General features: G+C 45.4%; 1 protein-coding gene across 2 annotated transcripts in view; it reads right to left on the bottom strand.

Annotated features, from left to right (window-relative positions):
• The window catches only part of LOC137524477 (histone lysine acetyltransferase CREBBP-like), a 28,149-nt gene extending 4,786 nt beyond the window's left edge, over nucleotides 1–23,363 (bottom strand). The window contains exons 1-4 of one of the 2 annotated variants that reach the window (XM_068244387.1): nucleotides 23,277–23,363; nucleotides 22,206–22,477; nucleotides 8,059–8,146; nucleotides 5,914–6,060 (exon numbers count right to left, since the gene is read on the bottom strand). In XM_068244387.1, the coding sequence (XP_068100488.1) occupies nucleotides 5,914–6,060; nucleotides 8,059–8,146; nucleotides 22,206–22,476 (506 nt within the window). In that variant the 5' untranslated portion in view covers nucleotide 22,477; nucleotides 23,277–23,363. Of the gene's footprint in view, nucleotides 1–5,913; nucleotides 6,061–8,058; nucleotides 8,147–22,205; nucleotides 22,478–22,663; nucleotides 22,814–23,276 lie in introns of those variants that run through there. The other variant, XM_068244388.1, reaches the window with a different exon arrangement.
• Nucleotides 23,364–24,569: the final 1,206 nt, after the last annotated feature.

Genomic DNA, 24,569 nt, shown 5'->3' with positions numbered 1-24,569 from the left:
GAAGCCACTAGGGACATAAGGACATAGTCCATAGAGACTAGGGACAGGCAGACACTAGGGACTAGGGCTCCCTAAAGTGTTAAGAGTTGTGCTCAAGGACTCCTTACTGAACAGGCAACTGGCTCCAGCCAGGATTCAAACCCTTTGCTAAAGGTGGTGTCTTTAAAGGGAACCAGAGATGAACGTTTCATACAAAATAAACATATCAGTCGATAGCTTGTAAAGAATAAATGCTCTACCTGATCATTTCGCCGCTCTGGTGTGCCTTTTTTAGTGTTTTTTATCCATTATTGCTCCAGGAAAAATCAAATATGGCCGCCGGCTCATATCCCTTCTCCTTCCGGGTTATGAGTTGTTCTGGATGTGCTGTCTAGGCTATATGAGACTAGGCTGCTATCTAGGCTATATGAGAAAGGCTGCTGCAGCCTTTCATCTGTGTGCTTTCATTTTGGTGTGATGTACAGCTGCCTGTAGGAAGTGTCTCTCATAGGAATGAAACTGCAGTCATCATCATTATCTAGTGCACACAGAGCACACAGGGATCATATTGCAGCCACACTTGTCTGTTCAGAGCTTCTCTCTCAGCAGCAGCAGCCCCTCCCATGTCATCACAGCTCTCAGTATGCAAAGCAGGAAATCTGAGCCAGGAGGTGGCAGGCTTGGGCTTGAAAAGACTCCACAGAACAGTGACTAGAATGATTCCAGGTCAAACCTAGACTGAGCCAGTTGGGGATTCTTATCACAGTTGCTAATAGACTAATTAAGCAGATAAGAATGAAACTAAAAGCAGGGTAGGTGTTTACTGTCATGTTGCCACTGATAAATGTAATAAAATACATAAGGGTTCTTCGTCTCTGGTTCTCTTTAACAAGTACACAATCCAGCCTCCATAAATTAGCAAGTGTTTGACTGCTCTCTTAACCCATTAGAAGCCACATACAGCAAAACTGTATATGCGCTGCTGAGCTAATTTTTTTTTCTGTGGAAGTGTGCCTTCCCTGGCCTGGGATTGGCTTTTCCTCTCCTTCACTCCACTTGCAGCGCTGCAATGCCGACATCCTCTTCTGAGTTCCGATCACATGATATGACATGTGATCGTAACCTAGTGGATGGTGTCAGCATTGCAGCGCCACCAGGTGGTGGAAGAGTCTCTTTCATCACCCCTCTTCCACCACCGGGCGGTGCTGCAGCGCTGACACCATCCCCTGGGTTATGATCACGTCATACCATATGACCAGACGTTAGAAGAGGATGTCGGGAATGTATCACCACAGATGGAGGGAGAGGAGAAGCCAATCCAGTCGCCCAGAACAGGTAAATATACAAAAAATCTCCCTGCGCCGCTCTGCATAGCTGCATGAGGCAGCAAAATGGTTTATGCCACTCAAAGACGCCCTGGGAGGGCTGTTAAACGATTAAGAAACTGCCCACAGAGATAACTTTCTATTCCAACTGGATATATATATATATATATATATATATATATATATATATACACACACACACACATATGCACATATATACATACATATACACATATATACATACACACATACATATATATATCTTGCAATGGATGCAATCAGTAAATCACAGGCATGGCAGCAATGCAGATTACGATCTGTTGTGACCCAGGATATTTGAAAACATGACAACTTAACCACTACACCCCCAAGAGGTTTTTACCCAAATGGACCAGAGCAATTTTCACCTGTCAGTACTCCTCCCTTTTATTCGCCAATAACTTTATTACTACTTATCACAACAAAATTATCTATACCTCAGGTTTTTTTTGCCACCAATTAGGCTTTCTTTGGGTAGTACATTTTGCTAAGAATTATGTTATTCTACCGAATATACTCGCAAGCAAGCCGAATTTTTCACCCCCCAAAAGTGGACCAAAAGTGGGGGGGTCAGCTTGCTTGCGAGTCATGGGTAGGTGGTGCCCCTCTCTGCTCCCCCCGCGGCCACCGCTGCTATTACCTTAGGCGGCGCCGCTTCCTCTATCCCCGTCCTGCTCCGATAACTAACTAATTCACAGCAGCGCCCCTCTCGCTGCTGTGATGACGGAGGAAACCATAGAGAACGGTTCCCATAGTAACGGCATCGCCGCTACAGGAAGCCGCTCTCTATGGTTTCCTCCGTCATCACAGCAGCGAGGGGCGCGCTGCTGTGAATTAATCGGAGCAGGACGGGGATAGAGGAAGCGGCGCCGCCTAAGGTAATAGCAGAGGCAGCTGCGGGGAGGGGCACTAACTACCTACCCACCTACCCATACTGGCACTATGCTAGCTATACTGGGGCACTATGCTAGCTATACTGGGGCTAAATGCATTTTAACGGGAATGATATGCAAGGAAAAAAAATGAAAAAACAACATTTTTCAGTTTTCAGCCATTATAGTTGTAAAATAAAACATGCTACCATTAAAACCCACGTATTTTATTTGCCCATTTGTCCCGGTTATTACTCCATTTCAATGATGTCCCTATTGCAATATATGGTGACAATATACTATTTGGAAATATAGGTGTAATTTTTCTGGGTTTTTTTTGTGTCTGGTCTATAATTATAACCCCCTATGTAGTAAAATAATAATATAGTCTTATAAAATACATATTAAAAGTGTGTGTGTAATTTTACTTTGTTGCCACTAGATAGCTCTGCAAACACTAACCTGATTTAACAGGAAGAGTTCACTTTTTATTTTTACATACTTTTACTACTTCCTTTTGTTAAGAATGGACATGGCCCCTAATCAGGGTCATGTCCATTCTCCGACAACCCAACCAGTCGGTCATGACTTCGGTGGCCCCACCCTCCCCAAGTGCGAGCGGTGCCCCAGCGCCAGCTGCAGTCCTGTAGGTAGCTGTGCTACGGCACCTCTGCACACTTAACCCCACGAAAGCTTTTGGCCCGGGCGAAGTGTCCTCTTTCTGCCTGAAAACCTGTGCAGACCAGCTGGCCACTGTCCTCACCTCCATATACAACAGGTCCCTTTTGGGAGGCAAGGTCCCCTCCTGCTTAAGAGGTCCACAATCACCACACTCCCCAAAAAGCTAGGGTAATTGATGAAGTGTTTTCAGGCTGGTCTACCTGAAACACTTCATCAATTACCTTCTGGGCCCACATCAATTTGCATACAGGGCAAACAGGTCAGTAATAATAATAAAATAGTATTTGTATAATAATTGCAGTATTTGTATAGGGCATTTCTCCTGTCGGACTCAAAGCGCTTGCGAGGCAGCCACTACAGCGCACTCAGTAGGCAGTAGCAGTGTTAAGGAGACTTGCCCAAGAAACTCCTTACTGAAATAGGTGCTGGCTTACTGAACAGGCAGAGCCGAGATTTGAACCCAGGTCTCCTGTGTCAGAGGCAGAGCCCTTAACCATTACAATTTCCAGCCACTGCAGTAGCCAGTAGTAGCCACCATAAATGTCAGCCTGGCGTACATGGCGGAACACCTAGACAGACCAGACTCCTATGCCAGGATCCTGTTCCTGTGCTTTGGCTCTGCTTTCAACACCATCTGCCAGGACATCCTGCTCGAAAATCTTAAGCAACTCGGAGTCGACTCTGCCCTCTGTGGGTAGCTCAGAGACTTCCTCTCCAACAGAACGCAGTGGGTTAAGCTTGTTAACCTCCCTGGCGTTCAATGTTTGCAGACATGCATCCGCTGGAGGGGAATTGTTGTTTTAAATAGTGTAACTAGCACTAGGCTAGCTACACATGCGGCCCAAGTCCCCCGGCACCGCTATGATCCCCCCGATTGCTGCCGGCTATATTTACCTAGCCACAATCCCGCGAGAACTGCATCTTCCCCGAACAGCTTCTGTCATCGCTATGGCGACGATCGGACATGACGTCTGACGTCATCGGCGTCATGCGCAGTCACGATCCTCCCCATAGCGATGCCTGAAGGCTATTGGAGAGGCTGCGCCATCGCAGGTTCCGGGGGGAGGTATGTATAAGGGCAGCAATCGGGGGTATCAGAAGGTGCCGGCAGCAATCGGGAGACACATGTAGCTAGCCAAGTGCTAGCTACATGATATAAAATAATTTTTATAAAAACAAAACCCACCCAGGGCCATGCGATCCCCTGTGGCGGCATGAATGAGCTGAGCTCGTCCATACCGCTCAGGTGGTTAACCGTGTCTCCAGCGAGAGAATCACCAATGTAGGTGCATCGCAAGGGTGTGTACTTTCCCCACTCCTGTTCTCACTGTACACCAAGAACTGTACCTCATTCACGGACTCCATTACAGCTATTAAATTCGTGGATGACAAAACGCTTATCGGCTTCATCGGGCCGAAACGGGGAGTATGCCTACCGCAGGGGGATTGAGAGGATCTGTAAATGGTGCAGGGACAATAAACTCATCCTTAACATGGCAAAGACTGTTGAGCTGACAGTGCTAACAGTGCTGATAAATGGGGCTGAGGTCTCCAGGGTACCATGCGTGCGGTTCCTTGGAACTACTATAGCTAGTAACCAGAGATGGTGGCAGAACAGCACCAAAATTCAGAAGAAGGCAAAGCAGACACTATACTTCCTGCGCTAACTGCAAAAATTCGGCATGCCACTAAACTTGCTTACGAGCTTTTACACCGCCACAGTCGAATCTATCCTCTGCTCCTCCATTATAGCCTGGTATGCAGGAGCTACCGCTAGCGACAAGCATAAACTCTAAGGGTGATTAACACAGTCAAATATATATATATATATATATATATATATATATATATATATATATATATATATATATATATATAAATATATATATATACTGTATATATATTGGTTCTCCCCTACCACCCCTAGATCTCCTTCATACCACTAGAATTGTTCAATCCCTCTCACTCAGGCAGCCACTACTTTGAGCTCCTCCTGTTGGGGCGCTGTTACAGAACCATCCCCTCCAGAATGACCTTTATACGCCAAGTACGCCAGTAAACGTACCCAGAATTATTTGTGGTTCGCATGGCCACGGCAGTGAAAAACAAACATAGCATTAACATATAACAAAGGGGTTACATTGATACATGCATGAGGACATGTACTAGAGTGTAGGGGACAAGGATAAGGAACTCAATAGCAGCCGGAGTGTGGAACAGGGCTGCACAGGAGGTGCTTTAGAAGTTCAGGGTGTGTGGCTGAGTTAAGCCACATGGGGCGGAGTCAGCAGAGTCTAGTTCAACAGGAGGGCTGCTTGAGGAAAGAAGGTGCTTCTGCATAATGTAATCCCTTTTTTTTAATGTCAATGCTATGTTTGTCATATGTTTTTCACTGCCATGGCCATGTGAACCACAAATAATTCCAGGTACGTTTATTGGCGTACTTGGCGAATAAAAGTTATTCTGATACAGTGGCCACCTTTCCACCGACCAAATTAAGTGACGGCTGGTTCACAGGAGCAGCTGACCTGTGGTGAATTCACTACTTTCAGCCTCCCATGTGATTCAGGCCACATGGACCAACATTAGGCATTGAAGGACTTCCGAGGCCAAAATCTGCCCCCAAAACGTAAAAAAAAGTTAACTACCTGCATGACTTTCTAAGGCACGGAGGACGCCATCCGCGCCCTCCGTGCCGTTCCGCCTGGTCCCCTCTGCTCAATAGCCCCCCCGAAAGGCTGCGACCCCAAGGTCCGGGTCGGTACCTGCAGCCTGCATAAAGATGGCCGCCGGAGCTGGCCACGGCTGCGCAGTCCGCATAGCCGCTACTGCGGCTGCGCAGCTCTAGGGCCAACCCTCTGATCCACGCTGGATCGGGGGGTTGGCCCTAGAGCTGCACAGCCGCAGGTAGTTAACTTTTTTTTTACGTTTTGGGGGCAGATTTTGGCCTCGGAAGTCCTTTAACAACACTCACAAATGTTATAACCCAATATCACTTTCCTCTGTAATTCACTTACATTTTACAGATCAAATGGTTTCTAAGATCCTGCTTGATATTTTCATGCCATACTTTCCTCACTCCAGTAGTAGAAGGGGGTGCAGCAGTAAAGATTATGCCCAAGTAACTGTTATTGTATGAATTGTTGCCATCAGTCTGCAAGGAACTGGAACAGAAAAACAAAGATGAATTAGACCTGTTAACTACTGTCTGTATATGAAACCACACATCACACCCATATCCAAGCAGGCACATTAACTGTGTGTTGTATCAGTTGCTCCATGTGTCCAAAAATTCCATCATACGGTCATCATTTCAGTGATGGATTAATGAGGGTGGGCAGGACTACCATCAAAATCCAGGAACATTCTATAAGGTCGGCGTAAGGTACGCTTAATGGGCCCTCTTTGCCCACCATGCAAAGTAAGATTTATGGCCACCCTGCTTTGGGCTCAATACTGGAGTTCTACCCGCTGCCTCTCTGTAGGTGGCTTAGAGTGTGGGTCTGATTCACTCAATTTCCTTAATTTTTATTTAATTTTTTTAGGATTTTGCTGACATTAGTTTATCTCATCATGCTTCACAAACATTTAATTACCATGACAAGTTTTGATTTAATTTTGCATTTAATTACACTCAACAATGAAAGCATATGTACATATGGAGCATCAAATTTCTAATTTGGAGTTACTGCATGATTCATGGCAGCTTTTTTTGCGGTTTCATATTCTTGACTTAAAGTGGAACTAAACTTAGAACTTTCTCTCTGCACTAAAAGATTAGCTACAGCATGATAACCTTTCTGGGGAAAAAAAAAACTTCGTTACATTTTTTGGAAATCCTTAAAAAAAACTGATGTTTTACTTGCTTTCACTTTTGCAAGGAGTCTTAGTGTTATGTTATGGAGAGCTTCTACAGAAAAGGTCTCCTGCAGTCTATTCACAGTTGCTGATAAGAACTACTTCAGCATTTGGATCTGGATAAAAAACACAAAACACAGAGAAGTGATTTTTTTTCCAGCAAATATATGTGGAATAAAGACTTTTTACTGTGTGCCGTGCTAGAGTCTGGGTCCGCTTTAAAGGGAACTGAGCACATTCTCTTTCACTGGAATCTCTCCTGGCATAGAAGTTGCCATGTTCCTCCCTCCCCTCCTCACATTCCTTATTTACAGAAGTCAGAGATGCTATCTTGACACATTGACATGCACAATGTCTTTGAAGAAACAGTCCTAATTACCCACCCCCTTTGTTGATGAAAAGGTATTGTTTACTTCCTGGTAATTAGCTCCTGAAATCTCTGAGGCTGGGGACGGCCAGGCAGGCCTGCTGAAACAGGCTAATAAAACTACTTTGAATGTAAAATACAAGGTAAAATGAAAGTTTATTTTAATAATGAAACAGATTGTTGACATGCATTTTTCATGTGCTATAGAAATGTCCTGAGTGCTAAAAAAGGTGCTCGGTTCACTTTAAGAACTAAAGCATCACCCCCCCCCCCCCCCCTCCCTTCCCAGGACTCTATACATAACAATTGATACGGCGCACCAAAACCTGCCAAGGACAACCACAGTGTCAGTGGTGGAAGAAGGGGATGCTGAACAGTTTGTTAATGATTAATACCATATAAAGCACCTTTAGTAGTGATTATTACAATATTACAAGCACAGGACCAATAAAGAGCTAATACAACAGTTGAAAAAAAAAAGTTCATAAAAAAAAAAAATGAGTGTCCCCATGGTGCTTTACTAGTCGCAACTCTCAGTCATATTAGTTTGTAACAAGTAGAGAAAATCTATGCAAGTCTGGAGAACCACCTTTCCAATTTGGGCCAAAACTTAATTCTGCAGGTGACACTGCGGGGCCCCGTTGCTGTACAGATGCATTGCTTGGAAACAGCCTCTGTCTATCTCTATGGAGGAGGGACGACAGTGCGGGGCATGCAGCTTCCACGGACAAGGTAAGGAGAGCCATGGACTTGGCTGTTAACTGTCACTTGATCAGGCATGTCAGATCACTAAGCAACCCCGGTGGACACCTGTACTAATGCCACCCTTTTAGCCAAGATTGCCCCAACCAGCCGCTTCAGTCAAGAGCACTCCAGCTTGAATATGAGGCGTAATTGCTTGCTGCTATCAAATAAATGGCTGTACCACATCACTTACTTTGCAGTTGTCTGAGCAGCTTCTCCAGTAAGGTTGCTCAGCTGTTCTGCAGCCGTTTCATCCGTAGATACAACCATCCGATTATTACCTAAAGCATCAGAAATTGCATTTTACAAAACATAGGGCAGTTTACATTATGATTATTCCATTATTGAGCATAAAATGGATCTGTGCACATACTGTTTGGTAAAACTAACACCCTTCTTTACAGTCTCTGTTTTGAATGCAAGTTGTGTAATTTAGCTAGTATTTCGAGATCTGCACATTTATGTAGGTAGTCAATTTGAGTGCAGCCTGTTTTGAGGAAGTGCTGCCAATGGGCCCTTTACAAATCCTTCTAAAGGTAGCCATACATCTAGCGATGATGGGCAGATTTGAACAAGAGACAAATCTCTCTCTGATCGAATCTGATAAGAGAGATCTGTCAGCTGCCCATACACCGCAGGCAGATTGCGGATCAATTTCATGCTGAAATCGATCCGGAATCGGCCTTGTGTACCGCATCCGTCTGCATCGCCGCCCTGACCCTGTCCCCTAATTAAAAATGACCCCTCCCCCCCCTGGCGTCCAGTGTAAAGTATACATTACCTGTCTGCGGCCTGCGCTTGTCCCCTACTAGTTTCCAGGATTCCTCCTTCCTGCATACACGCGCCCCATTTGGTTTCCTAGTAAGGGCACGCGTGTGATGTCACAGCGGAGTGCGTGCAGAGCAGTGGAGGGACAGGCAATGTATACTTTACACTGGGCACCGGGGGGGACATTGCCGGGGGTTTTGTCGATGGTTGCGAAATTGCACGCCGTTCCCACCCTGCACCAAAATGAACAAGTCGGCCCAACATCTTGAAGCATGTGTGATCAACAATGCAACCAATTTTTGTCCCTAAATAGGTCACACTGTTGGTCTTATATGAACTTGGCGGCACTGAATCGGATCGGATTGGCCACCAAGTCGCCTGATGGTTTGTGCAGATCAGATACAGTTCAGAAATAATCAATGGCCACAGTCGACGTCCGAGGAGTGGAACATCGAGCATCTGAGAGATTCCTGCAAATGTATGCAATCTTGTATGTGCATTTCATTTGCACTTTGCAAACTGAATTAACGGTATTGCACCATAGAGGCACTCTCTTCTCTCTCCTTTTTCCGATACAGACACTTGTCAAATGCCACCACTGAGAGAGCTGCACTGGATGCTACCTTTCCTCCTTTCATTGTCTGACACTGGCATTGGAGAACGGATTCACTTTGGACAGAATATCCTTTAGTCCTGGTTGTAACACGCAGCACCCATATATTTGTCTATTATGAAATATTATGTCAGAGTTTAATACCGCTTAAAGGCTACATTCTCAGTGGTACATTGTTGTGTGGTATAACCGCAGCATTGTAACGCAGCTTCCTTCACTGCAATGCACCACCAATGCGACGTTCACAGTCCAGCCAGTACGGTTAAAGGACTTCCGAGGCCAAATGTAGAAAAAAAAAATGAAAGAGTTAGATACCTGCATCAGTTTGGAAGGCACGGAGGATGCCATCCGCACCCTCCGTGCCGTTCCGCCGGGTCCCCGCTGCTCAATAGCCCCCCCGAACGGCTCCCGACCTCACGGCCCAGGTCGGAGGCCGTGGACGGCGTCTTCCGTGCCCTCCAAACTGATGCAGGTATCAAACTTTTTTCCGTTTTTTTTCTACATTTGGCCTCAGAAGTCCTTTAAATAGCATGTAACATCCTAATGCACTGCATGCAGTACGTTTCCGCAAAACAAAGGCATTAACAGTGAAGAATAATATTTATTGACGGTTTGCTTCACTGTATGCACCACAATGCATGGATAATGTGCTGTGTAACTTTCCCTTTCTGTTGTGTTGTGTTTCTGCTTTTACAGGGAACGCAATGCAACGCCCACTGTGTATCTAGCCTAAGAACTAAGTTCACACCATATGCATTGTGTAACAACCATGATACAATATATGTATAACGCAGCTACACTGCTGTAGAATCCCCTTGTAGTAAACTCCAAGGGACCAGGAAAAGAAGTTTACTATATTAAACGTTTACTATATCAGAATTGGTCATGCATTGTATATTTATACAGATACATTTGCTGGGACCTGAGGACCGAGTTTGCTATATCCAGTATATGCATATTAAAACAAGCAAATTATTTTCATAGAATGAACAACTGATATGCCCATTATTAAGCACTTTGGCTCCTAAATAACAAGCCTCCCTTTCCTATAGGGTTTTCTTCTAATTGACTGTGATTGGCCTGAGGAAGCGGGCTAAGACCTGGGAAACGCGTTGCCTGTGCTAAATAAAATTCTTTGTTCATAGAAGAGTGTCGTTATTGAAGTAAGCCACCTCACCTTTTTCGATTTTAAACCCGTTTTAATCCATTCTATACAACGCAGGGCGCCTCTTTCTCTTTAACTGTGTTGCACTCACCAGGCTCCATCAGACGCTAGAGTGCCAATTTCATGCTGTCTCCTCTGCAATGCCGCACACACTACTTCCTGATTAATTGCAGAGGAGACAGTGTGGACCTGGTGGCTGGTGCTCTAGCGTCTGATGGAGCTCGGAGCCTGGTGAGTATGAAGCTGTATCTTCCGCCATGCTAACTCTTATGGAGGGAGCACGGTGACAGGAACAGGGCCCGAGGTGAGTTTTCCACCCTCCCGCCCCACCAGCTTTGCCCACACCACCGCAGCAGCATTTCCCACCCACCCCCACGAGCGTTTTTTTCCCACCCCACCAGCATGTAGCATTTATCCCTTCCTCCCTCCCCCCCCCCCCCCCCACAAGCACCCAGCGTTTAGAGGGAAGCCCCTGGATCCTTCAGAGGCTACCCATGTCCTCCTCGAGACCACCGCTGCACGCCAGGACCCTCTGGAAGTTTTTGGCCACACTTAGGACAGAGCTGGCCAGGCTTGGCGAAAATAAGCCCAAGCAGCTTCATGCTACTGCACAGGAGCACAGCATCCTGCCCAGTGCAGCCATGCTCATTCACAGAAGAGAGCACAACCATGCACATTCCTGCCCCACTGCCACTAGTCCCAGGTGCTTCATCTCTCTCCAATTCCACATAATTCTGCTGCTTCCTCTCCCTTCCCACTCCTAAGCAACTGATCCCAAGCTGCTTGCTCCCCCTTCCTGCTCCACTGTCACTGACCCGAAGCTGCCTCCTAACCTTCCCCGCTCCACCACGGCCACAGATTAACATACTTTTCAACCATCCCGTTTTGCCCGGGACTGTTCCAAGTTGGTAGGTATGTCCCACTGTCAAGGCCATTTCTAGCCTTTTTGCCATCCCAGGCAAGAAGTCCTGTGTCACCCCCCCCCCCCCCCCCCCAAAAAAAAAAAAAAAACCACACAGCAGAGGACATAAACCATATGCCATATAGGGTGAATGCAAAATACAGGGAGTCTCTGAGATACAAACAATCTGCCGATCCTGTCACATTTCATTGTACACCCCTTCCTGCACTCTCCCAGCCCATTGTGTAACTGCAGAGTATAGCGCAGCACGTCTAGCTGAAGTCCAGTACTGTGCTGTGCTTCTGTCCGTCCGTTCACCAGTCGCCCTAGTGCCCAGCATCTCTTACCGCAACGTGATTACATAAGGAGAGTTACATGAGGAGAGTGAGGTGCCAGCACTAGAGGGAGCAGAAGACAGACATGCGCCTGTGCTTGTGCATGCAGCACTACAAACAGCCTGATACGTGTATCTATGCCCTGGTGCTGTAGTGAAGTCTACAGGGGCGTAGATACACAATACAGCAGTGCTGTAGCAGTAAATTTGTGATTATGGTCCTTTAACTACAGATGTACCTGTATCCTATTTAGCAAGCTGTGTGGACCGATCACAGACTGGTCATTGAGTCCCCACCTGTGTCAGACAGCTCTACACTGAGCTAAGGAAAGGGAGGGGGAAGGAAAACCAGGAACAAAGGAAAATGTGAAATCTTGCGCTATCGAAACCAGTGGTGTCAGCAAAGATGGTGATGAGTTATCACTTCTAGCGGCTGCTTAGTGTCCACAATTCAACACTTTCTACAACATCGTATCCCACATGCCCTCTGTCCTCCCTCCACTTCAGTTCCCAATTTCTGTCCCCCCTCCTATTCCCTTTCCTCCCCTTCGCCCTCCCCAGCTTCAGTATCTGTTTGGGTTGTACCTCCATAGATTCATGCACACCACCAACAAAATATGCGTGTGGTTATTTGTATCTACACAATTTTTTTACATTTGTAGAACCATGCACTGACCGTTTATTATATTTCCCTCCATAGCCATGGATAATACTTTGGATTTGTATGGTTACATGGATTTACCCTTCCATCCTGGGCCTCCATGACCCATTCATTATCCCCCATCCTTTCCCCCATCTGTGTTCCAGGCAAATCTTGAGTATACATCCATACATTAATTTATTATCTGTGTATTGATATACTTTTATGGATTTTAGCTTTTTCCACATCTTTATATATACACACACATGTGTATGGGTATATAGATGTTTCTATGCATTCAGGTTTGTATTTATTTTTTCATCCATTAATGCATCTACTTATTTATTCATTCATCCATTTGTCCATAATTTGATGCATTCATGGTTTCTAGTCACATCCATGTGCAGATATAACTGTATTCATCTTTTTATTTATCAATTCATTTATTTATTCATCAATTTATGTATATATGTTATCATTTGTTTTGACATGTTTAAGCTGGTCCATGCCCCTGCTCCTATCATCGTTTTTCTTCTCCTCCACTCATCACCCACATCCTGGGTGCCAGTAACAGGGCCGCTTCAAGCGGTCTCCTACAGCAAAGTGAGTTTAGGCAAACCTGGCACAGACGAGTTGCCTAGGTAATGGCCACCACAATTTTCGCGGTTTACCCTATTTACCGTTTGCGTGCTGTTGGCTGCACCAGATGAATGTGTGGAGCTGCCAAAATGCTTTGTGACGCTACCAGCACACAGACACCTAATAGGGCATAGAGATGGTCCGAACATCAGATTTTAGGTTCGCGAAACTCAAACACGAACTTCCGCAAAAGTTCGAGTCGCGTAAACCGGGCAAATCGCCACAGACTTCAATGGGCAGACGAATTTTAAAACATACAGGGACTATTTCTGGCCACAAAAGTGATTGAAAAGTTATTTCAAGAGGTCTAACACCTGGAGCGGGGCATGCCGGAGTGCCAAAAGTCCCTCGGAAAATTACGCATTTGATGCAGAGTAGAGTTATAATCCCTAAAGGGCAGTAATCACATTACATTCTTACATTGGAGGTATAAGGTGCTTTAACCACTTTACCCCCGGCGGTACGAATTTCTCCGTCCCTTTTTCCATCCTTTAACCCCCAGGGACGGATAAGTCCGTACCTTCCGCGCTACCGCCGCTGTCCGCGCTCCCGCCGCTCGTGCACACGCACCCGCCGCTCGTGCACGCCGCCGCCTGCTCGCCCGGAGATCAATGATTGGGAAAATCCATTCCCGTTCGTTGATCTAAGCCCCCGCAATGATCCGCTGCTTCTATTAGAAACAGCGCGATCATTGTGATTCTCCCAGCCTCCTACTGCTTCCTGTAAGCGTCCTTCCGGACGCTTACAGGTCGCATGTAAACAGACTCACTGACTCACTGACTAAACAGACTCAAATAGTAAACTACACCCTAAAGTATTTTACACATACAAATACATTGTATTACACAATAAATTAACACATTACCTCCCACACTCCAATTTTTTTTTTTTTTTGTTATTTAAAAAATAAATAAATAAATACAATAAAAAAAAATAAACAAAATAGTTACCTTAGGGACTGAACTTTTTAAATATTTATGTCAAGAGGGTATAACACTGTTACGTTATAAACTACGGGCTTGTAATTAGGGATGGATGCAAAACTGAAAAAAATGCACCTTTATTTCCAAATAAAATATTGGCGCCACACATTGTGATAGGGACATAATTTAAACGGTTTTATAACCGGGACAAATGGGCAAATACATTTCATGGGTTTTAATTACAGTAGCATGCATTATTTAAAACCTATAATGGCCGAAAACTGAAAAATAATATTTTTTCCCACATTTTTTCCTATTTTCCCATTAAAACACATTAAGATTAAAATAATTCTTGGCAGAATGTCCCACCTAAAGAAAGCCTAATTGGTGGCGAAAAAAACAAGATATAGTTCATTTCCTTGCGATAAGTAATAATAAAGTTATAGACGAATGAATGGATGGAGCGCTGAAAGGTGAAAATTGCTCTGGTGTTCAAGGGGTAAAACCCCTCAGTGGTGAAGTGGTTAAAACCTGTTGCGTGTGTATACATCAATCAGGCAGTGTAAGTAGTGTACTGATTCACACTCACACACCAAACTCACTGTGTAACGCACCGTCGTAAACAGCCGCAAAGGGTTGTCATTAGATGACACTCTCAGGACATAAAATGTCAGTGGCAATGTTTGTGTAGTGATGGCCGTGGTCGTGCGCGCGTTGGCCAACATGCAGGTGATGATGATGAAAATTGAAAAATACAGGTTTTTTTTATTAATTGAAAAGCAATTCATAAGAATCTACAATGGTTTTTTTCTTGATATGTTACTTTGCTAATTGTGGTAATTCCAGAGCTAATACCAGACGAAGAGCGCTGACCTGTGCGGTGCCATAAAGCACTTGTGCTGTGTACAAACACCTGTGCCTTCTCAAGTTGTGAATGTGAAAGCAATCTCTAATCCAACAAAACTGAGAAGCATCGCACAGAAAATGTAGCTGCAGATAAACTGCAAGCTTGAAGGAGAGCTGCGGGGAGTGGATATTCGGAATAGATCTACCCTGATGCCAGCCAGAGTTCCCATGGCAAGCTTTGTGGCCAGCATAAATCCTTGCCTGACCTGCTGCTACTCCTGTGTAGTCTTTCAGCTTCCACATCAGGAGATCATGGATGACTTGAAGCTGTACGTTGTGGCCGCTCTCCAGAAATACTACAAGGTAAATCATGCGCTGCCAGAGAAGATTGTGGTGTACCGAGATGGAATGTCAGATGGACAGCTCAGCACCGTGCAGAATTATGAGATCCCACAGTTACAGACCTGCTTTGGTACTTTTGAATATTATTCCCCTCGCATAATTGTCATCGTAGTGCAGAAAAGGATCAGCACCAATCTGTACTGTGCCGGGAGCATTTGTCACTCCTGCTCCCGGTACCCTCGTGGACCACACGGTCACCATCATCAACAGCAACTGTGTGGATTTCTTCCTGCTCTCCCACTATGTCAGGCAAGGATGTGCCATTCCCACTCACTATATATGTAATGATGAACACTGCAAACCTCAGCCCTGATCATCTACAAAGGTTGACTTTCAAATTGTGCCACATGTACTGGAACTGGCTTGGGACCACCTGAGTGCCACCATCCTGCAAATATGCCCACAAGCTGGCTTTCCTGTCCAGGAAGTTCCTTCACCATGAGCCTTCCATTAAGCTGTGTGATAAGCTCATCATTCTTTAAGTGTTGGGAACAACCGGCACCGTTTTTTTCCCATTGCCCACACCTTGCTATGAATAGCCTTCCCTTTTGTTTTTATTGTTCTGCCCAGGGATCATGCTCTAGATCTCTTCCCAGATGTAGAATTTTTTTCTTTTGTTGGGGGGGGGGGGGGGGGGGGGTATAACAATACAAAATAAATCAAACAACAGTTAATGTGTTGAGTGGGATTATCCCACTCAACCTGGCTTGGCATCACAGTATGCTTACTAACATGGGCATACAAGCATCAAGAGGAGCTAAGGGTTTAAAGGTGGTGAGACCTCTGCTAACAGAGCTCCACCATGCTAACTAGTTATGTGAGCATGCAGCCACGTGAGTTTGGGCGGTAACAGGTCTGTAAGGCCCTTAGCTGTATGCCAGTGCTGCATGTGCGCTCAACTGAACAGACCAGCTTGTGCGTTATTTATTTTAAAAAAGTAGTATTTTTTTTTTTTTTTTTTTAAATGTCAATGTCATTTACAAAAAAAATGTACACACGTCCACAGGACTGTGGAGTCGGTCCAAAAATCCACCGACTCCGACTCCTCAGTTTAGGATTCCACCGACTCCGACTCCTCTAATTTGCATATTACAATTTTGTTGATTAAAAGTATGTAACATGAAATTCGTCTCTTAACTGCCAACGCTTAGGAATTTTACAAGACAACTGAAGTGAGAAGGATATGTAGACTACTATATTTATTCCCTTTAGACTAAAACTAGTCCTTGGTAAGAGTACTTGTAAAAGGTACGAACCGGAACAAAGAACATCTATCAGGCCCTAGGCAATGTAAGTGTGGGTACATGTAAGAATGATGTGCAGGTACTCTGCAGGGGAATAAAGGAGGTTTATGTGTGATAGACAACACCTCTGTGTTCAATGTGCACAGCATTCTCAGTGGATTCCCTGCAGCTCTGTGGGGAGTGCATATGTAGAGCATAGTACTACTGTGTAACAAAGTAAACCTGAGACAGATGAAATTAAAGTTTTATACATACCTGGGGCTTCCTCCAGCCGCCTTCAGGATAATCAGTCCCTCGTTGTCCTCCTCCGCCACCTGGATCTTCTGCTATGAGTCCAGGTACTTGAGCCAGTCAGGCGTAGTGCGCATGCACACACTCCGCCGCCAGGAGCATACTACACTTGTGCAGCACTATTGCGCAGGTGCAGAATGTTCCTGGCTGTGGGAGCGGCATGCGGCCGGACAGCGCTGACTGGCTGAATTACCAGGACTCATAGCAGAAGATCCGGGTGGTGAAGGACAGCGAGGGACTGATTAGCCTGAAGAGGGCTGGAGGAAGCCCCAGGTATGTATAAAACTTTACTTTTCATCCGTCTCAGGTACCCTTTAATTTGTAGTCCCCAAACCAAATTTTAACAACATATCAAATTATTTAATTTCATCAGCAAAGGGAGTGCATACATTTGCATAAATCAGCATCAATGCAGAATTATTTCCATCTCGTTGACCATCTCTATTAGTGACACAGCTACACATTAGGCTTTATTCTTACAGCATAGATGTTATTTAGTATATATAAGAGATTCCTGTGTACACATCATATATACAGTCACAATCAGATATGTATATCTGACCTTAAAAATACGGGGACTGCTTTATTGAAGCAGCACAAGTAACTAATTTTGATTGGTTTATTTCATTTTTGTGGACTAAGCACAGCTATTACTGTATATATACATTATTTTTAATGACTATTATCTGAGAAATAGAACATTTTATCATATTTTCTATTTTAATTACAGTTACAAATTCATTAGGAGTCGGAGTCGGTGCATTTTTTCCCGACTCCGACTCCAGGCACCCAAAATTGCCCGACTCCACGACTCCGACTCCACGACTCCGACTCCACAGCCCTGCACGTCCATGTGTGTAGTGACGTGTAACTGAGACATATAATGTGGTGAAACATCCTTAGCAACTTCATCTTGTACCAATAATGGTTGTGCATCAGTAAATTCATCACAGGAATGTGTGAACAACTCCTCCGACATCTCAAGTGGAGAGGCTGTGGTGCTAGTAGTAGTGGTAGCTGCCGGCTGAGTGGTAAGTAATTGTGGGGTGCCCGGATCACAGTAGAGATGGCCCGAACAGCAGATTTTGGGTTCGCAAACTTCCACAAAAGTGTGAGTTTGCACAAACAGGGTGAACCGCCATAGACTTCAATGGGCAGACGAATTTTAAAACATACAGGGACTATTTCTGGCCAGAAAAGTGATGGAAAAGTTGTTTCAAGGGGTCTAACACCTGGAGGGGAGCATGCCGGAGTGGGATACATGCCAAAAAGTCCCTGGGAAAATTACGTATTTGATGCAGAGTAGGGTTATAATCCCTAAAGGGCAGAAATCACATTGTATTCCTAAACTGGTGGCATAAAGTGCTTTAAAACATCTTGCGTGTGTATACCTGGATCAAGTAGTATAAGTAGTGTACACAGGGACGGATTTACCATTAAACAAAGTAGGCGCATGCCTACAGGCGGCCCATTTGTGAGAGGCGGGACCTCCCTCCCTCCCTTCATATCAGCAGCAGTGGCGGAGGAGACCCGAATCTAGAGTAGTGTCAGCAGGCTGTCATAGTTACTAGTTTCATAGTTATTACTTGCGGCATCCTCCACTCTGCAGCAGCACGTCTCCATGACGTCACTCAGCAGCGCCCCCTGCTGTCCTCTTCATGGTTACAGCGCCTGACTCTGCGTGTGACCATGGAGAGGACGTAAGGGGCGTTGCTGAGTGACGTCATGGAGCCGCTCGCTCCTGCACAAGGGCTGGAAGGTGCCGCTAATAGTAACTATGACAGCCTATGCCAGCCTACCGCCGCTCTTCTAGATGCGAGTGTCCTCCACCACTGCCACGAAGGGAGGGAGGGTCGCCGACGCCGCCATCAGAGTTCTTCTTCTGCCCCCTGAGTCCCCCCTCAGCCGCTCGGGACATTCGGGAGAAGAAGGACTTTAACTTTCTCCAGGTCCGCCCCCTCCACCCGGAGCTCCGCTGAGACTGAGTGAAAGTGAACTCTTGCACAGCACAGGACTGTATAAAAGCATAGAGAAATGCACCCACAGAGAGTTTAGCCTGTGTAATTCCCCCTCCTGTGTCTAATTTAATCTAATCTAAAGCACAGAATGTTAACAATATGTCTGCTTCCCTGAAAGCAGGAAATAGACACACTTCAGATGTATGGAAGGATTTCTATCAGGTTTTCTTTAAATGTCATACTGTTGCTTGTCTTTTATTTTTTAATTATTTTTTAGTATGTATATAGCGCCGCAGCGCTGTACAGAGTATATTGTCTTATCACTTAATTGTCTCTCAGGTCCGCTCTAACCTTTTACTTAATGCCCACCTCTGCCTGCTCTACTCTCCAACCTACCAACTTACATACCCAGACTTACTGCTCTCTATACCTACCTGCTATGCTCTCCCACCTACCTGACCCCACTGACTGCTATCTGTGCTCTCTATACTTACCTACTGCACTCTTCTACCTACCCACTGACTGCTCTCTAAGCTCTCTATACCTACGTGCTACACTCTCCCACCTACCTACCTACCCACCCCCCACTGACTGCTCTCTCTTCTCTCTATATCTACCTGCTGTGTTCACCTACCTACCTACCGACCATTGTTTGCTCTCTATACTTACCAGCTGCGCTCTCCCACCTACCTACCACCACTGACTGCTCTCTACCTACCTGCTGCACTCTCCCATCTACCTGCCAACTCCCACTGAATGCTCTATACTCTCTATACCTACCTTCTATGCTCTCCCACCTTCCCACCCCTACTGATTGCTCTCTGTGCTCTCTATTCCTACCTGTTGAGCTCTCCCACCTACTTACCCTCACTGACCCCTCTCTGTGCTCTCTATACCTACCTGCTTTACTGTCTGACCTACCCACCTACCTACCCTCACTGACTCCTCTCAGTGCTCTCTATACTTACCTACTGCACTCTCCCACCTACCTACCACTGCTGATTACTCTCTAGGTTCTTATACCTACCTGCTTTGCTCTTCCACCCACCTACCGCCACTGACTGTTAGTAATAGACTAAATTTAGTAAATTCCATAAGTCGTTGGTAATATCTACGCATTGTTGGTGTTCATTACTTGCCTTTGGTAATATCTCTATTACCAAATACCTGTATTATCTTGTGTGGTTTTGTTAAATAAGAAAACGGAACATGGTGTTAGGGGGTGTGGCCTGTTAGGGGGTAGAGCTTAGGGCACCAGAGCTTGTGTGCCTATAGGCTCCTGAGCTGTAAATCTGGCCCTGAGTGTACAGTTTGGGTATCGCCTTTTTGGAAAAATAATTGCAGCCTAGTATGTTTCACTGCGGTGTCCCAATCGCCACAAATTTTCAGAAGGCCTCAGAGTCCACCAGCTTGTATGGTAACAGCTGGCGGCGCTAACAGTTCCGACAAGCCAGCTCTCAGACGCCGGGCAAGGGGGTGACTGGCAGACATTGGCTTCTTCCGCTCAAATATTTCCTTAACGGGCTGTGGGCAGAGGAGCAGGAACTGCTCAAGGTGAGAGGCGGAGTGGTGGAGGGTGGCTGTGAAGGTGCATGGGCAGCAGAGGATAAAGCGGCTGAAGATGCTGCACCTGGAGGAGGAAGAGGAGGCCGAGAGTGGCTTTGCATTTGTGTGCTATTTTTCCTCATGTGCTCATCCCATTGGTGTTTGTGCTTCTTGATCAAGTTCCTTCGTAAGGTAGTTGTCCCTAGGCGAGTGTTGCTTTTCTCCGACTCCCTGAGTTTTTGGTGGCAGATAGTACAGATGGCATTGCTGTAATCTGAGACAGAAAAACAAAAAAAAATTTCCACACTGGTAAGTTCTGGGTTAACGGCATTCTGGTGGTGGCAGCAGCTAACGTTGAAGGGCGTGTTGGCTGACTGTCCCTAGGTGGCGATACATGCCGCCGGACACTGCCACGAGCGGTTTCCGATGAGCTCCCCCTGCTTCTTACAGCAACTCGTCTCCTCCTCCTTTTGTCTCCCCCTCTGAACTGTCGCCCGTTCATCTTGTCTTCTGAGATCCCACGTGACATCCATGCCATGATCATCATCATCCACAGCTTCGCTTGTATCAGACACCTCCAAAACTGCACCAACAGGTACTTCATCATCCTCACACCTTACGTCCATAGTGACGCCTGAGACATATGAGGTGGTGTAACATTCTTAGTGCCTTCATCTTGTGCCAATAATGCTCCTTCATCAGTAAATTCACCACAAACCTGTGTGAATAACGCCTGCGAACTCTGAAATTGGAGCGGCTGTGGTATTAGTAGTAGCGGTGGTGGCTGCTGGCTGAGTGTTAAGTAGTTGTGGGGTACCTGAAGCAGAACAGGAGGAGGAAGATATGTCACGGTTCCATGCGGAAGCTGAGGAAGATGAGGTGGTCTGTGTTAAATAGTCAACTACGTCTTCACAATCTTGGGGGTTGAGGGTACGTGCCTTCTGAACACTGTACTTTGTTTGAGGGCCGCACGAAATTACGCCAGCATGACCTCGAACAGACTTGCGAGGTTGCTTGCCTCTGCCTGTCATTTTTCCCATATTGGGTATGCAGTAGTAATAACAATTTTCAATAGTGGTAGACAGTGTGTGTAATCACTAACAGGCACACAATCAGTGTCAAAAACACAGCAGTTGTGTGCATCACTGGGCTGTGTACACATTAACACAGGCTACTGTAATAGGGAGCACTATAGAGGAGAAACATGGAATGGGGACTAAATAAGGAGGCTGTTACAGTTAATAACATTTTTAGCCACACCTTTAAAAGGCTGCGTGACCCACAAAATAAATCCCCACTCTCTTGGCTAATGCAAGGGTTCCCTGAGATCCCAAAATTATTTCAAGGGTTCCTCCAGGGTGAGAAGGTTAAGAAAGAATGCTTTAAGCCATAGACTCTGAACAAACATGCAGATCAGGTCTATGACAAAGATGACAAGTTTAGCTTCATGCTTGTTTCAGTGTGTGATTCAGACACTACTGCAGCCAAAGATCAGCAGGGCTGCCAGGCAACTGATATTGCTTAGAAGGAAATAAATATGTCAGCCTCCATAGGTCTCACATTTCGGGTTCCTTTTAAAGCCCCTTTTTTTCTTTACAATGATACATGATCATACCTCCCAACTTTTTGAGATGAGTAAGAGGGACACTTAAGCCACAGCCCTGATCACGCCCCCTGTCACACCCCTAGTCACGCATAACATAAAGATTTCATAAGAACAATATGATGTTTTATAATTCAACCCACACTGGTCCTTTCTATCCTGGTTCATTTTCCTTCATATTAACGATTTTTTTAAAATTAGTAATATATCAATTTAAAGGATGTGAATAAAGTTTAGAGCCAAACACATTTTTAGTAGATAAATATATACATTTACAAATAAAAAGAGACAAAGTCCTGAGGGACAAATGAGGAGGAAAGAGGGTCAAAGAGGGACTGTCCCTCCAAAAGAGGCACAGTTGGGAGCTATGCATGATGTGAGTGTGGACCTTTAATGACACCAATTTATGTTACACAGCATAAATCGGATATTCATTTTAAATTAAACACATTGCATTTCAGTACATACCAAAGCTTGGGGTTGTCTCCCGGTCCAGCTGCATGGATCTGACGCATTCTGCAATATTACAGAGCTTCCTGTTTCTTCCCAGTGTTGGGCGCTTTGGAAACTTTGTTCTACATTCCGGGCACTTGTAATGGTGAGATCCCTTCTGTGTGTCCAGAACAGTCGCAATACAGACCCGGCAGAAGGAATGACTACACCTCAGTGTTACAGGATCCGTGTAAATGTCCAGACAGATGGAGCACAGCAATTCTTCTCTGAGCTTTTTAGACGCCATGCTGGAAACAACAAGGTAAAAACTAAAGACTAACAGTTTTAGGCATTCCCACAAGGATGTGGAGATTTCTCACAGATTGGTCTAAGCATTAACCCTAGCAGTCTGTTACCACCAAATAAAACACCACATTATCCTGAGAGACGCCTTATCCACACCAGACTCATCCCTGCTTTCTCTTTTCTCTCACCTCTCACCACACAAGCTTTCACTTCATCTTGCTATGTGGACGTAAGCCTGAACTAAACAAATATATAGAGTTTGAAGAAGGCCTGTTGGCCATTAAAGTTAACCATTAAATGGTATCATCCTGATTCAAAACCTCCTGCTGCAGGAAACTCCTGTCTCTCCTCAGTATCACACGCTATGGTGATTCAGATCTGTCTTCGAGATCAGCACATCCCTGATAAGGAGGGGAATTCCGTAGTGTGCGCAAACCAGGAAGTTCAGTCTACAGCTGACAAGAAACACATTTACAATAACGCATTTACAATAATAAGAGGTGGGGAAGGGGGATGTAACTGTCCTCGGATTCCTTGAAAGACTTTAAGTACATACCGCTGGTACAAAAATAACTCTTTATTGGTAACATCATCAAGATAGGGAATCAGGAACAAAGATGATCACAGTTTTAGTAATATTGGTGGCTGAACATGGTAGAATGTGATTTGAGCGGTAGAAAGCGCACGTGGTAGAACTAGGGGCAAACATACAAAAACAGTATTCAATATACAGTCTAACATATAATCACTAACATTGTCATTAGCAGCATTAATCAGAATACATAAACCAAAATAGCTCACCTATTTTCGCCTAATAGGATCTTAAGGGCAGTTTCTCTGCTCTGGCTCTTTCATAAGCTCTGAAGATTCTGTCTCATGGCTGCTGGCATGTCTGGCTAGAGTCTAGACGAGATAGAAGATCTCAGAGTGAGGCTGGGTTCTGATTGGACTAGACTGTCATGTGACTGGAATACTCAGATTAACCACTGCTGTGTTTAGCTAGATATTATAGCTGATGCTGCAGGCTGTTACTCTACACACAAATGAACTTTAACAGCAAGCTAACTTTTCTGGTTATCATGACAGAGCACAATAGAGGGGGGGGGGGGGGTGTGTGTGTGTGTGTGTGTGTGTGTGTGTGTGTGTGTGTGTGTGTGTGTGTGTGTGTGTGTGTGTGTGTGTGTGTGTGTGTGTGTGTGTGTGTGTATATTCTTATTTTTTTGTTCTGTACTGCAAACTAGCACTAAATTGCTATCACCTTCTCTTATATTAACAGTGACTATAGACTATAGAGCACTGGCGCACGGAAGGGGTGTTCCGGGTGTCTGGAACACCCCCCCCTGCACCGAGACCGGAAGTGGGGCTGCCGTTTGTGTGTGCGGCCGAGGGTCCCGTCTGACTGGCAGCACGAGCAGGGGCACCCGAGGCCTCACGCTGCAGGGGGCCTCGCTTGCTGCGGGCAGCGGGCGTACGGGCACTAGCGCTGCGGGGAGAAGACTTTCCACTTACCTTCCTCTATCCTGCTAGCTTCTATCTACATCCTGTCCCGGCCGGCGTCTGTCGATATGGTAACAGCGCCCCCTGTGATGACGTAACCACATGTCATCACAGGGGGAGCTCTTACCGATGCGACGCACGCCGGGAGAGGATGAAGATAGAAGCTGCGTGCAGGATCAAGGCAGGTAAATGGAAACTCCTCTCTCTCCGCTCCCCCCCCCCCCCCCCCCCCGCCTAACCTAACTAATCTATACTGGGCATATACCTATATAATTTATACTGGGGGACATATACCTATCTAATCTATACTGGGGGACATTTACCTATCTAATCTATACTGGGTGCATATACCTATCTAACCTATACAGGGGGACATATACCTATCTAATCTATACTGGGCATATACTTATCTAATCTATACTGGGCATATACCTATCTAATCTATACTGGGGGGCATATACCAATCTAATCTATACTGGGGGCATATACCAATCTAATCTATACTGGGGGCATATACCTATCTAACCTATACTGGGCATATACTTATCTAATCTATACTGGGTATATACCTATCTAATCTATACTGGGCATATACTT

Source organism: Hyperolius riggenbachi, chromosome 7 (genome assembly GCF_040937935.1).
Source record: "Hyperolius riggenbachi isolate aHypRig1 chromosome 7, aHypRig1.pri, whole genome shotgun sequence".
In the NCBI taxonomy this organism is placed as follows: domain Eukaryota; kingdom Metazoa; phylum Chordata; class Amphibia; order Anura; family Hyperoliidae; genus Hyperolius; species Hyperolius riggenbachi.
Note: the sequence above shows the minus strand (reverse complement) of the source record. Positions and strands in the feature narration are given on the sequence as shown.